This window comes from Echiichthys vipera (genome assembly GCF_963691815.1).
Source record: "Echiichthys vipera genome assembly, chromosome: 13".
Lineage (NCBI taxonomy): Eukaryota > Metazoa > Chordata > Actinopteri > Perciformes > Trachinidae > Echiichthys > Echiichthys vipera.
Window position 1 is genome coordinate 15,206,656 of NC_139838.1, and position 14,215 is coordinate 15,220,870.

At 40.1% G+C, this 14,215-nt stretch overlaps 2 protein-coding genes across 2 annotated transcripts in view; one reads left to right on the forward strand and one right to left on the reverse strand.

The window, feature by feature from the left end:
* Positions 1-140: 140 nt before the first annotated feature.
* Positions 141-2,925, forward strand: abitram (actin binding transcription modulator; the record flags this gene model as incomplete). Its single annotated transcript, XM_083925054.1, has 6 exons — positions 141-222; positions 414-465; positions 1,834-1,963; positions 2,074-2,150; positions 2,239-2,308; positions 2,572-2,925. 6 exons carry the CDS (start codon positions 141-143, stop codon positions 2,707-2,709), a joined length of 549 nt encoding a protein of 182 aa, XP_083781180.1. The 3' UTR covers positions 2,710-2,925.
* Positions 2,926-3,127: 202 nt separating this feature from the next.
* The window catches only part of ctnnal1 (catenin (cadherin-associated protein), alpha-like 1), a 52,233-nt gene continuing 41,145 nt past the window's right edge, over positions 3,128-14,215 (reverse strand). Inside the window, exons 9-19 of the mRNA XM_083925694.1 lie at positions 13,780-13,938; positions 12,874-12,966; positions 10,950-11,100; positions 8,761-8,798; positions 8,622-8,672; positions 8,124-8,278; positions 7,735-7,783; positions 7,060-7,116; positions 5,567-5,686; positions 4,810-4,893; positions 3,128-4,569 (exon numbers count right to left, since the gene is read on the reverse strand). Coding sequence (XP_083781820.1) covers positions 4,399-4,569; positions 4,810-4,893; positions 5,567-5,686; positions 7,060-7,116; positions 7,735-7,783; positions 8,124-8,278; positions 8,622-8,672; positions 8,761-8,798; positions 10,950-11,100; positions 12,874-12,966; positions 13,780-13,938 — 1,128 coding nt within the window. The 3' untranslated portion in view covers positions 3,128-4,398. The remainder of the gene's footprint in view (positions 4,570-4,809; positions 4,894-5,566; positions 5,687-7,059; positions 7,117-7,734; positions 7,784-8,123; positions 8,279-8,621; positions 8,673-8,760; positions 8,799-10,949; positions 11,101-12,873; positions 12,967-13,779; positions 13,939-14,215) is intronic.

A 14,215-nucleotide genomic window follows, 5' to 3' on the forward strand; every position in this document is an offset into this window, starting at 1 on the left:
CATCGGATTCGTTCAAAGGACGGCCCGCCTGGTGTCACACCATTTACTGTCCGTCACTCAAAGTAGTGGACAGCCTCTAACATTGCTGTTAATTAAGTATTTTTTTTTCTTTTTCACAGCCAGTATTGTGAATACCTTTGATGGAGTGCCTGGAGCAGAAAGACACAGAAGCGACGGCGCCTTCAGTCATCGACCGATATTACACCCGATGGTTCAGAGCCGGTGAATAAAACCTCTGTCAATGCCTCACGTTGTTAGCATACCGGTGGCTAACGTGAAGTTAGCTAGCGTTAGTTGAGCTTGAATCCTCGGGGAGAGAGAGTACTAAATATTTGTCATTTTATATACCCTACATAAGGCATTTGAATGCAAATGGCACGTATAGTTTAAATGATTGTGGTTGTTTTATTTAGATATGAAGGGGAAACCGTGTGAGGACCACTGCATTCTGCAGCATTCAAACAGGTAGGAGAGCAGTCTTTTTCTACAGTCTGTTATAACGGTAAGCAGTGATATCAACACCAGGTGCTTATAATCAATCACTACCTTTTATACGGAAGAGGATTAGGCCCACACATGAAACATGTATTTGAGTTCTGACTTTAAACTCAATTCTGGGTTAAAAGTCGGAACTTAAATACATTTTGCCATTTATGGGCCTAATCCTCTTCCGTAGTTTTGCAATTGGAGTTCCTTAGAATAAATATTAATTTTTTGTTGCGACTACGTTGTATCAATATGGTTTAAGTCACTGGTACTCAAACTGTGGTAGTTGCACCACTGGCGGTACCTCTGGTGGTACTTGAAGGAATCTCCAAAATAAAATAAAGGAAACATTAATTATTAAATTAATATAATACTAAGAAAATACTTAAACTTTCAAGATCTGTGAAATGAAATTTAAAACAAGTTTAGCTCGTAACTCAATAAAGTGACTACGTAGCAGGTTGACATTAAAAGAAAATATGACAGGAAATGCTAAACTGTGAGGGTAGACAAAGATCAATGTATTGGTCTGAAAAGACTGACATGTCAGTTCTGATGCTACTCCTTCCTACAGCGTGGCTTTGGCAGAACACAACAATAAATAATCTTCTGATTAGATATAAACTTTCCTGTCCGTAGCTGAATAGTGTTGGCCTACGCTGCTGTATATGGTGGTACTTGAGAGAGCCTGATATTTTCTGAGGTGGTACGTCATGTACAACGTTTGAGAACCAGTGGTTTAAGTGATACATTTATAAAATCGTGATATGGGCGAATAAAAAGGATACTACCCTGTTTACAAAAAAATGGGACGCCATGTAAAAAATGTAAATGGAAACAAAATGTGATGTGCAAAACATTAAACCCCCACATTTCATTGAAAAGTGCACAAAGATGCCATATCAAATGTTGAAACTGAGAAATGTCATTGATTTTCACATAAGTACATTCTGTTTTTGTTGGATTTTTTAAAATGGGGTTGTGGAAACGCCTTACATAAATATGTAATGCAAACCAATAACACAACAATACAAATAACAGGTTTTAAAAAACAAAAACAAACAAAGCTGATATCACTACAGGAAAGCTGATTCCATATTACTGTGCACAGGGGGTTCTGTTTGTCTGGTCACCCAGTGTGTTTTTCTGATGCGTTATTCCTGAGATGTTACATTTGATACACCCTATTAAAATGTGCATTTTAAATTTACCTCAAAGATTTGTAACACTATTTCCAGATTCCATATAAGTGACTTACATACACTAATATTGTTAACTTTTTTTTGTTTTTAACCCCCCTAAGTGGACGGATGCTTTACACTTTCAAACTTGTCTTTTTCTCTGCAGACTATGTGTTATCACGTTAGCGGAGACTCACCCGATCCTTCAGAATGGACGAGCAATTAAATCCATTAATTACCAGATCAGTAATTGTTGCAGTCGGCTGAACAATAAAGTGTCTGGGAAGTCCAAGCGGGTAAATAAATGATAATTCATAAAGCCACAAATTTGGTCTGTTGTGCATACATTATATACATACTATATATATATATATATATATATATTTATTTTTTTTCCCCATTATAGGGTGGTCAGTTCCTTACAGATTTTGCACCTCTGTGTAGGATAACATGCACAGATGAAACTGAATACACAATCTACAGGTGAGATAACTGGTATATTTATCTAGTAGGGTTTCATTCCACATGCTTGAATGTTATAATCAGACACACAAATCTATCATATTTTTAGCTGCATCCGGGGCCGTCTTCTCGAGGTCAATGAGAGTATTTTAGAAACTCCAACTCTCTTGCTGGAAAAGGTAAATATATATATATTTGTCATCATCATGTGCACATCTGGATACCATGTATATGTCTGTCCTTTAGTCAGGCAAATAACGTGTATTTCTAATAATTAAATGCCTTCTTGAATTAGGCCATACATTTGTATAAATGTAAAAACATTCATTCTAGTTTTTTTTTTGTCATTTTACTGCAAAATGAGTTTGTCATTTTCATCTAATCTTATCAAAACTACAGTTTGAAATGTTGTAATAGTACTTTGTCTGTCAAATCTGAACAGCCATCCACAGAAGGATACATCGCTGTCATCTTGCCAAAGTTTGAGGAGAGCAAGAGCATAACAGAGAATCTTCTGAGCAGAGAGGAGTTCGAGAGCGTTGTCTCCAAACGTACTGGAGCCCAATCTCAACCGACATGACACAGCTCCATGTCGTTGCCTTATTTAAGTCAGAACTGTTTTGCCGCTCCCACCAGGTTTGGTGAAGACTGAGGACGTGATCCTGGAAAGTGACACATGGTCATTTCAAAGGGACTATTGCATATATTGCAAGTTGCGCACTGTCTCTTTAATTATACAGTGTTTTTCATTGTTTCAGAAGTTGAAGGGTTCAGGTAGCACTTTGTTTTTTCTAATTTGAAGGAGGAAATAGAGGAAAGCATGACAAATTACGGGAAGCCTGTAACACCCCCGACTAATATTCAGTTCAATTATTTTTGCAGAATGTCAATAAACACGACCAACAGTGATTTAAGAAAAATATTGTTTATTGTTGTTGACAATGACAATATTGTCAAAATATTGACAACATTGTTAATGACACTTTTATTAACCTTTCAACTGTCAAAAGAATAGATGGTCCAAAACTAGATCTATGATTTCTTCACATCTGTAGCGCCACTACAATACCCAGCATCCTTAGCTGCTCTCAACACTGTACAAAGCATCTCTAAAGCTTAATGTGTGCTATTCATCTGTCATTATCACACACTCACCTAGTACCAACGTCATTATCTTAGGATACATACTGCGTGTATACAGTATATATATGCTTCAAGTACCATATTATACATATCATATACCATTTAATACATACTGGCCTCCAAGGCAGCTTCACAATGATAGTCTTCATAACAAGCACACTTCAAGGCTCCATTTGACTAAGGTGCCAGTTAAGATTTATTTCTTTTGTGAAAAAAAATCAGAACTATACACACAATATGATTTAATAACAGGACAGCATAAAGTAGGGTCCTGACATCCCAAAAGCATATTAGTGATTTTTTTGTTGTTGCAGAAACCAGTCCCAAACAAAAACTCCAGGGATGTACCCTGGAGGTGTAAGAGCTTTATATTTCACACTAGTAGCAAGCAGAAGATCGCAGCGTCTTCATGAGGACAATCGTATTTGGCATTAAATTGTGATTTTGTTACTATCATGTTTAACATTCCATAGCAAACGGTATGGAAAGTAAGAAAGTAGTCATTAATCATATGGCGTGGTTGACTTTTAAAATACTTGTTTATCCAAGTGTGACGACTAGAATGCATTTGACAAAATGTACCACTATGTTTAATATTACAGAACAAGTGTTAACATTACAAATATATGACACATAAGAGACTCAAACACAAGGGTTTGGTGATGACAGCATCATGCATGGTGGGGTTTCAGCCATTTAAGTGTATTTTTTTTCTCCCCAATGTGCAACACGTTTACAGTACACCACAAAACAAATAGGCTTGTTACACAGAGGCACATAGTGAAGACAGATGTATGGCAAAGTCATTGTCGGCTGATTGTCTCCATCTTGTGGACTGGGGGTGGAACTGGTGCTTCAGGTAACAAGCTACCCATGGTTAAAACTGCCTCTGGGCAGAGCAAGCTTAAATCTGCTTTTTCTGTCATCATCCAGACAGTAAATACAAATTATGACTGGCCCAAGGTGGCCATTTTAACCACACTGCTCTGACCCATTCTCTGGTACGTGCATGAGGATGAGGGGGGTGAAGTATTTCCTGGATTTTACATGTTCTCCAGAAAGGTGAGGTTGGCTATGTGCTGCTCCAAGGGAGAAAAGTGGACAAAGGAGGTAATTGTTTCCTTGATTATTTGCTCTCCAGGAGGTTTAGACCGACCATGTGCTGCTCCAAGGATTTGACACCGAAACCGTTGCTGTTCTTGCCGTTGAGAGCTCCCTCCTCTTTGACAGGTATGGATGCATCCTGCCTCTCTCTCCAGTCCTGCGGGGAACCCAGGCTACTCCTCTCCGACTTGTACTGCGAATGAACACAGCATGGAGAGGAAATTAAATAGAAAGAAACAACATTTGAAAAAAAAATCAAGAGTTTGCCATCTTTTGAAAGTTTTGAACTCTCCTGAAACATTTGTTATCGCAAGATTAATCATACTTTCTCAGGCTACATGAATGTTTCTAAGCTCTTTATCTTTTGGTTTGGGATTACCATGTAGCTTGCCTACAAGTGCCAGTCATTCAGTAATGAGTCCTGTTTCATTACCTTTCTGTTAAGCTTGTTGCAGACTGGGAGGAGGGAGAAGACTACAGTCAAGATCCCTCTGGTTGTCTGAATAGATGAATCCACCTAGAGGCAAAGAAACATTTTTTGTCATAGAAAGAACTACTTTACAAGGGGTAGCATGGATACACATTGGATGCAAATGCACAAAAACATAGAAACACTTAAATCCAGCAGCCTAGCAACCACACAAACATACACACACACATCAGCATATAACTTAAATTTCCTGATCAGTGCTCTCCCGACCCTATACAGAAGCACGCTCTGCTATTAGTGACAAATTATAAAGTGAATGAATCACTGGATGGAGAGACAGAGAAATCAGAGCCGATACGTATCAAAGAGATGCTCATTAATCAGCGGACGATGCGCTATTCTTCATCCCGTCCTTTTGATTCAACCCTTCGCCTTAAGTGCAAGGTGACCTAAGGCAGCTCATCTCTGCCCAAGATGCTCATTAATTTCACACGGCCATTCATTAGTCTAGCGCCCCTTGTTCGATAATGGTGTTGCTCGCAGATCACTAAAATATTATGCCGTAGTCAGTAAAGAAGTAACCCAGTTAGTCATGCTCTATTGTTGATGCCAGTCTATTGTTGGGGATGTAGCTAATTATCCCTTTAGAAAAACTACAGTCTGCTCTACACACTGTGTGATGTTACTTATTTGATGTTGATGATCCAATGATCCATTTTTTAATAAAAAGTGTACACAAACAAAAGCGTAGTGCAAGTACCTTCTGGAAGGTGGCAGTCTTGCCTTGTACAGGAGTCTTGGCCCCCATCTGCAGCTGTTGGCATAATGCCACCAGTTTCTCCATGTCTGTCATCACCACAGACTTCTCCTCATCAACCAGCTGGAACAGAGAAAAACAGTGAGAGGTGGACGGCAAAGATGGTTTAGGATGGTATTATCCAGGGAGACTGGGTTAATATGTTCAGGCACTGATAGATGGACTGACAGGATTTACAGGGCTCTTATTCAAACATGAATCAAGCATCACAACAAGCCAAAATAAGGAGGGTGAAATAAAATTTAAAAATTAAGCGTAGCTTGATGTAATCCATCAGCAACATCCGGGTCATGATCTGCTGCTTAAGTCTGTTCTCCAGCTGGGTTAATCCCTCAATCTCAATCCCTCAAAGTCACAGGTACCCTCATTTTAATACACTTACTATAACTACCTAAAACTCTTTTATTCAGCATAGCACTGCTCATGACTGACAGCAACACAAACCTCTGAAACCTCAATTACAAATGCTCCAGTCAATTTGCATAAATAGCCTCATAATTACAATGAGGGCAACGCAGGTGTGCTACAAGTGTGTTTGGTGCCAAAGAACTATAGGAGTGGAGGGTGAGACGGAGGGACTCCATTAGCACCAGTTTGTTTGATGTAATTAATCAGAAAGCGTGAGGCAAGTTAAAGAGCCGGGCCTCCTGATCATGAATTAGTCCTGGGCGGTCGCAGTTAACTCCCCCACACTCTCATCCCCTCCACACATGTGCGCAAACATACACACCCACAGACGCAGCGGTGACAAATGGCAGTCGTTAATGGCTGTCAAAAAGAGCCATTTAATTATATCTGGAGGACCTGGGGAGGAAGTTCTTGCGAGGGCAAGAGGAAGGGAGGCACCGAGGCTACGTTTGTTTGTTGGATCTCAACTCAGAGAGGAGATGAGGACAAGAGAGTGTGTGACAGCCTTAATTTCCTGCTCTCACTGTGTGATTTATAAGACACAGTGGCATGCCAGAATGGGTGATATGGGTGTGGTTGTTTGTGAGAGGCATAACATTGGTGAGGGCACAGGGTCTAGTATGTGTTTGTGTGTGTATACAGATGGCGTGTGTATGACCCTATGCAAATGAAAAATAAAGTTTTAATTTTTCTTTGGCTTTAATTTTTGCGATCTGTTACTCATATATGGGTATTCATTTTACCATACTTTTCTGAAATTCAACCATAGAAGCAAGAACGTACTGTGCACAAAAATATATGTCTTTGATTTTGTCTACTGCATTCATACAACAAAGATTAGATTTATTTTTCTAGAGGGCTTAATGTGCTTAATGTGTGTGTGTTTGTGTATGTTAGTCACCTTTATGAATCCCTGTAGTTGAAACATATTTCATCATAGAGCTGTTTACACGAAGGGGAGCAGCATCCCTTTGCAGCAGTAACAATAACGTGTTCAAGAGAGGGAGATTTATTGGGTATGTATATACCTGAGTAGAAAAAGTGCGGAGAGATGTGCACAGCTGGAGCCCCTCTTCAGAAAGAACCTTAAGAATGAGTCAGAAAAAAAGACAAATATAAATATATATATATATATGTATATATATATATACACACAAATATAAGCAAAACAATTATTATTTTAAGCCATTCAATAGGAAAAATTGCACAGTTGCTAAATATACAATTTTACTTTTTCTCTGCTCTTCTTATCAGCATGCCTTCCCGTCTCATTCCCCTTGTGGTTCCTCTTCCTCTCTTATCTCCCTTGCTCGCGACAAATGGAATAAATCCTGGCTGACATTTCTGGCCCTTTTTCTACAAATTACTGCGCATTACTGGCAATGATCCCAATTCAATAAGATACACTCCTCCATGCAACCTTGTCTGTTATCACCTCATGTGTCACCTCATGGCTGGGCACACACATCACTATATTTCCATCATAATGATAAGTCCTACTAGTCATGCCCAGATGTGAGAGAGAGAGGTGAATGAAAGGATGCTGACATTTACTGATACAGAATATTGATCTGCCAGCTGCAGTTTGTCTTCGGTTTAATGAAAGAACAGATGCATTCATTTGAAACTTCGATAAAACATGGAGGGAAAAAGAAAACACAAGGTGGAGAGAAGGAGAGATTAGTGGATATGGACGCACGTACCTCAGCTTGATGAAACAGATCTAGTGTTGTTTTCAGCAGCCCCTCCCCTCTGAGGAATCAATATGGGAAACACAGAAAATGAGTAAAGGAAAAATGGATGAGCGAGATGTCCAAAATACATCCACAGCAATCACAGAAAAACTGTGACTTGGACTAATCGCAGCGATTTTATTGTCAGAATGAGTCATAGTCACGTCAACTTTGTCAGGGCCTCTAACTGTGCCTGGTAAATATCGATAGCTGGGGGCTGAGAATCTCATTAACAGTAAGCCTCTAAAGAGATTCATGTGGATGCTTAAGAGGCTTTACAATATTAAGCTCTGAAATAAATGCAACAGTTCATCCGGAGCATGTGTGTGTCTGTGCTGTGTGTGGTGCTGTTTGGTCACCTGGTGAACAGGTACATGTTGTAGGCCATACTGGCCAAGCTCTGGCTCTGTCGGACGATGGCGTGTTCCTGCTCCTCCCATTTCTCCACCTCTGTGTCCACGTCTGACGACAGCAGACGGAGCTCCAGACCCAGCTTGGCCATGCTTGTCTGCTCCTGCACGCACACAGAAATGCACACAAAGTAATTCTATAAGGGAAAGACTGAACTATGATGGATGCCAGTTTAGAAATGTATATCAGTAAGCAGGGTTATTTTCATTTGCTAACACTATAGTAAGTTCTATAATCAGCATAATCCCGCCTTCTGTGGTACAGTATGTGAAAAACTGCCAGCCCGGCAAAAATCGCAGCCTATTACCATACGAACACCATCAATTCTTCAAGCGAGTGACTCAAAGTTTCCTTGAGATGAATATACTGCTGTCAGAACAGGGTACACAACGTAGCATGATTCATTGTGCTGAAAGCCAGTTTATGGAGTTTATGGTGTGTGCTACCTCTGCATCCAACTTGACAGCCTTGGCAGTCTTTAAGTTAGCTGATTGTTTCTGTGGGAAAAGAGAGTGGCATTAATTAGAGGATTACAAACCATTGGATAATTGGAATATTCATGATGATGGATGGTGTGACACTCACCCCAGACCTGGGAAGTGACAAATAAGGTCTTTTGTCTCCTAGGAGAAGAGAGTTATTATGATTATCTTAAAACAAGGCAACAAGTTAAAAACAAACAAACAAAACATATAATAACTAGAAGGGCACTCAGAGCGCAGACCTCCGCCAAGGCATGGCCCATCTCACGGTGTTAATGCAGTGTGAATTTTCGCAGTCTGGAATGGTCCTTGAATGGTCACTTGAGGCTGTGCTTCAAAAGCGAGTCAATCCCCATAGAGCCTGTTGTTAAATTGCCCAATTTTAGAGCAGAAAGTTAAAAGTTTAAAGTATTGAAGAAGCTGCATCCTTGATAAATCCTGATAGGGGTATGAATGGCTTATGTGTCAGAATAAGGTAACTCCTGGACTCACAACATGGACCCTGGTCCTAGGGTGACTGTGGAGTTAGGTGGTAGACCATTAATCAGAAGATCGGCGGCTCCAATCCGAAGTGTCCTTTGGCAAGACCCTGAGCCCCAAATTGTTCCTGAAGGCTGTGTCATAGGTGTGTGAATGTGCATCTGAATGCTTACATTAGAGCCTGATGAGTAGGTGCCACATTGCATGGCAGCCTCTGCCATCAGTGTTTGAATGTGTGTAGTGTAAGTCCATTTATCATCTTATCTTTTTCTGGTTAAGAAACTATTATTATTATTTCAGTGTAAAGTATGTGGTGATGTCAGATCACTTCCCGGCATGTGTTCCTTTGTCTCGTTATTGCGCTAGCTAAGTTCATGTCTTGTCATACTGTCTTTTTTGTATGTATGTCTGCCATAGAAAATATAAATTAAAAAAAGATTAACGTTATGTATGATTAAGGGCTGGCCGCTTTGAGTGACAGGTGGGTGCCATTACAGGTGGGGGGGTATAAACTGTAGGCTTCACTTGGCCTGCCTTAGCTCCAGCCATGCGCCAACTGTTTTGTATTAGCATTATTAGAGTTAGGCAGCCAGACACTGCCAAGATACCACCCACTTTGAGCTTCATTTTAGCACTTTAGAAACCTATGGTTGATGTCACGGAGATTACGTTCGTATTCAGAACTATTTAGGGAACAATTTTTTCTGATTATTATGACACCACATGAATGCAGCACAAGTGGCGTATCTGACAATGTAAGCGAAAGTAAAGAATGATTGAATGGGTTCTGCATTGATCCATGCGACACCCTTCAACCAAGTTTCGTGAAACACCAAACTGAAAACCCAACCTCCTTGGCAGAGGTAATCATGTTTTATTTCTCTTTGAGTGACAGTGTGTGTGTAGATATAGACACACACAATTAGGGTGGCAATTATGGTTGTTCAGTAATTATAATACTGAAACTGTTTTGCTTTTATCATTGTCCACCCTTGACACATTTTTATCTTTCATCATAAACACGAGCAGCAGGGGTTCATTTCTACTCACTACAGAGACGATAAACTCCAAGAGAAAATAATAAAAGCAAATCTCTCCACGGTGTCAATATGACACTTTAACACAGCATTTTAACTTCACAGGCTACAAATGTGTGATGGATGTGATCCTTTCAACCCTGCTGAGCTGCACTTCAAAATATTTACTGTGTTTTATGTGAAAGGAACATTCTTGAGGGCAACCAACTCTTGGGAGTATGCCAAAACATCCTTCCCGTCTTTGAGATTTCTCAGGCTTACAGTGTGTGAAATCAGGGGGGTTGATACAAACATAGATCTGTGTGTACATGGACAAGTAGTATAGTAGATGGAAGTATACACACAGCTTCACAGGCCTGTCAGTGAGGACACAAACAGCTGATTTGATTTGGACACTTCCTGTAACCTGCACAGTAATGAACAGCGAGAGGGAGGACTGCATGGGTTGTTGATGGCATTGCCGTTGTTCCTTTTACAAAATGCTTCCCACAGTCTATATTGATTCATTTAAAAAATATATATTTGCTTTAGCTGCTTGCTTTGCTTTAACTTTTACTTTCACTAAGGCTATTGAAGTGTTCAGGGGCAAAATGAATCATCAAGGTTACATCAGAGAATTTCATTCTTTCAGGCTAAAAGGCCCATTGACAGCACATTTTGTCTGTGTTCGCGTCTGTTTCTCACTCTTTCTGAAAGGCTCTGATCATGCATGTGCTGACCCATCCAAGTGCACACAAGTATCCATTAACTGAACAAAACATTAAAAAAAACGCACCTCGCCTGCCTTCAAAGACATCGTTGATCTCTCTCAGCAGCAGCGCCATGTCACAGAGCTGCGACTCCCAGGCCTCGCAGAACACCTCCAGGTTCTCCTTGGCGATTTTACTGGACGGGTGGAGGGCCAGCGTCTGGGCTGCCGAGATGATCTGAGTGGGTCAATAAATTGGGACATGAAAAGTTGGTCTGTAACCAGGCGGAAACTGAACTATGCGAGCAAATGTAATTTATGTCCAGAAATTGGAAACTCAATGTGGTGATTTTTAATTGAATCAGCTACCGCTTTTTATCCAGAAGTAAAGTACAGGTTCATCCTACCATTGGAAGCTGCTATCCCTTTCAAACTCCCTTTCAAATAATTTTTTAATTATACTATTAAATTACAATATCATGTCCTAATTTACAGCATTACTAATATTATTGTGTATATGGAAGATTTAAGTTTCTTCCTCTGGGTCATTTTGTTTCTTACCTGCCTTTGTTTTATGGGGGCCAGTTGTGAGTGTGAATGTAACTGCATCTTGCGTGCAGCAGCAGAATCTAGGTTCTGATGTGAACCCTCAGAGTGAAGTCAGTGTTTTGTTGTCTTGCCGTGTTGGTGTTGATTTAAAAAAGGTTATTCCAAGAGAACTTTGGCCCACTTATTACCAGAGAGATGGGGGAATGCTATAGACTTACATTGTTAAAACATTAATTTGAGACACATTCATGAATTTAATTTTTGGCCTAGATTCTGCTGCTGTACTCAAAGCAAAAGGAAGCAACTTAATTCTTAAACAGACACAATAATATTATTGGGTGCTGTAAATTATGACATGATAATGTATGTAATGCGTCTCTAAGGTCAAATATATAAAGTGGATTTATTCAGACTAAAAATGTATAATTTATCATAGTATATCATACTGCTTAAAACCTAAATTAGTCAGATACTTTTAAGTAATCAAAGTGAAGCAAAACACCATGTGTATGGTAGCTACTGTAAGGTTGCAACACAGCAGTAAACTAGGTATTTTCAGTTAAAATGCAAAACGCAGGCTTCATAAAAAAATGTATGTGAATTCAGCTCAATTGATATGGTCTAAATATTTAAGCATTAACAACTTTTGAATAATAACATGTTTAACAATACGATATATGTTACGTTTGAAACACAGTTAATAATTTATAATACTTAAACAACAGCACACACACACACACACACAAACACACACACACACACACACACACACACACACACACACACACACACACACACACACACACACACACACACACACACACACACACACACACACACACACACACACCTTATGCCCATCCCCTACAGTGTAGTCTTTAATAGCTAATTAACCTCTGGGCCACCCCTCTATTACTTTGGGCAGGCCCAGAGACATATCACCACCATCACCACCCCGTGCTGCAGTGTTATCGATTGGGTGACCTTTGAACTTAGGAACGGAGTCATTACTGCAGAGTCATGCGGGGCCTGGCATTTGCACCGCAGGACGTGAACATTCTACATTGCTGGATAATTACTAGCATGAATGGTTTCCAAGAGCAAACATAATTCGATCAAGGACAAGGGGACTAGGTGGACGGTATGTTCTCAGGTGTAGCAGGTGCACTGAGGAGACAAAAGGTAATTTGTCTATTTTCCCTCCCCACTGTATCTAAGTAGAATATTACGCAGGTATGATTGCACTTCCAGACCACTGTGTGACCGGTTTGACTTGACTGACATGTAATAAAAGTGTTGATTAGAATGAAATGGGTCTTAGTTTTAATTAGGGTTAACCTGCGTGTCTTTCTTGACTGACCATGTCTTCCCTGTTTGATGCCACTTACGAGCCAGTGGGTTATAATATCAAACTAACAAAAACACAAATTCATACAGAAAATGTTTGGAGGGTTAATGTTACCTGTGGACCAATGACATGGAAGGTCTCCTCAGCGTGTATACAGGTAATCTCCAGAGGTTCTGTCCCTGACACATGGCACAGGAGCCGACACGTCTGAAGTCAGAAATACGGGAAGAAAAGGTGATTGACTGGTAGTGCTCCTGAGGTTATGCTGCAGGAAATGTTCAAATTTGCAACCAATTTAACTCTCACTGGGAAAAAACACAATCATCATAGGTGAGCATACCTAATTGTATCACAGTATTATATGATTATACATATTTAGAGGTTTATACAGCAGATTTATTACTGCATTGTTTTAAAAGTTACTTAAATTTAAGTGCACTGATGTTGATTACACAAAAACCTTAGGAGGAAAACAAAATTAAATGGTGTTTGAGCTTTTTTTTGTGCGTGGATGAGGGTATCTGGATAGTTAATAAAAGGTTTCACACCCCCAAAAATGGAATGAGTTTTTTTTTGTAAATTAATCTTAAGGAAATCAAATAAAAAAGGAGTACCTTACTCTTACACAATGCCTCATTTCAAACTATACTGTACATTCTGTTTGTTAGGGCCACTAGCAAAGACATGACAAAGCCTGCATTGCAATTTTCTGCTCAGTGTTTGCACAACAAAGCCACATGCTGACTTTCATTTGATTGAGGATTAGAAGTGCAGTCTACAGTTTCATTTGCCTCGAGCTGTGTGTATTTGCTTGCATGGTAATTTCAGTGTGTTTTAAGCAACTTTGCAACTCATGACGAACACGCTTTTTCACCTGAAACCAGCTATTTTAAGAATATCGACTGATAAGTATTAAAACATTTAAATCCATACTTCACTACAGCTTCTTCTGGTGTATTTTTGTTGATCACCTCTACTAGGTACCACTAAACAACTCCCAGCCTCCCCGCTCCTGCCTACCTCCACCAGCTGCTCCTTCTGCTCGGTGAGCTTGCGCGAATACTCTGCCACTGCCTCCAGGTTTCCCTCGGCGCCTGCAGCTTTGAGAGCCATTAGAGGCAACTGCTCCCCGTGAACTTTGAGCAAGTCGGAGGCACGAATGACTGCCACCTTATGGAGCTGGAGGAGGAATCACAGATTAAATGGTTGTATTAGTGGAGGAGAGGAGAGGAGAGGGTCCACAGGAGACAGCCGACACACAGATGTAAAACAGCGTACAATAATGTAACCTGAACAGTTGAGAAAGAAGGATGAGTGAGAAGCATACATGAAGGTGGATTTTGAGGCAAAGAAAAATAGAAAAGAAACAGATGTGACACAGTGACATAGTTGAGTTGACAGAGACGGCAGGTGAGCTGAAGAGTGATGTGAAAATGAAAGTGGGACACCAGCTACA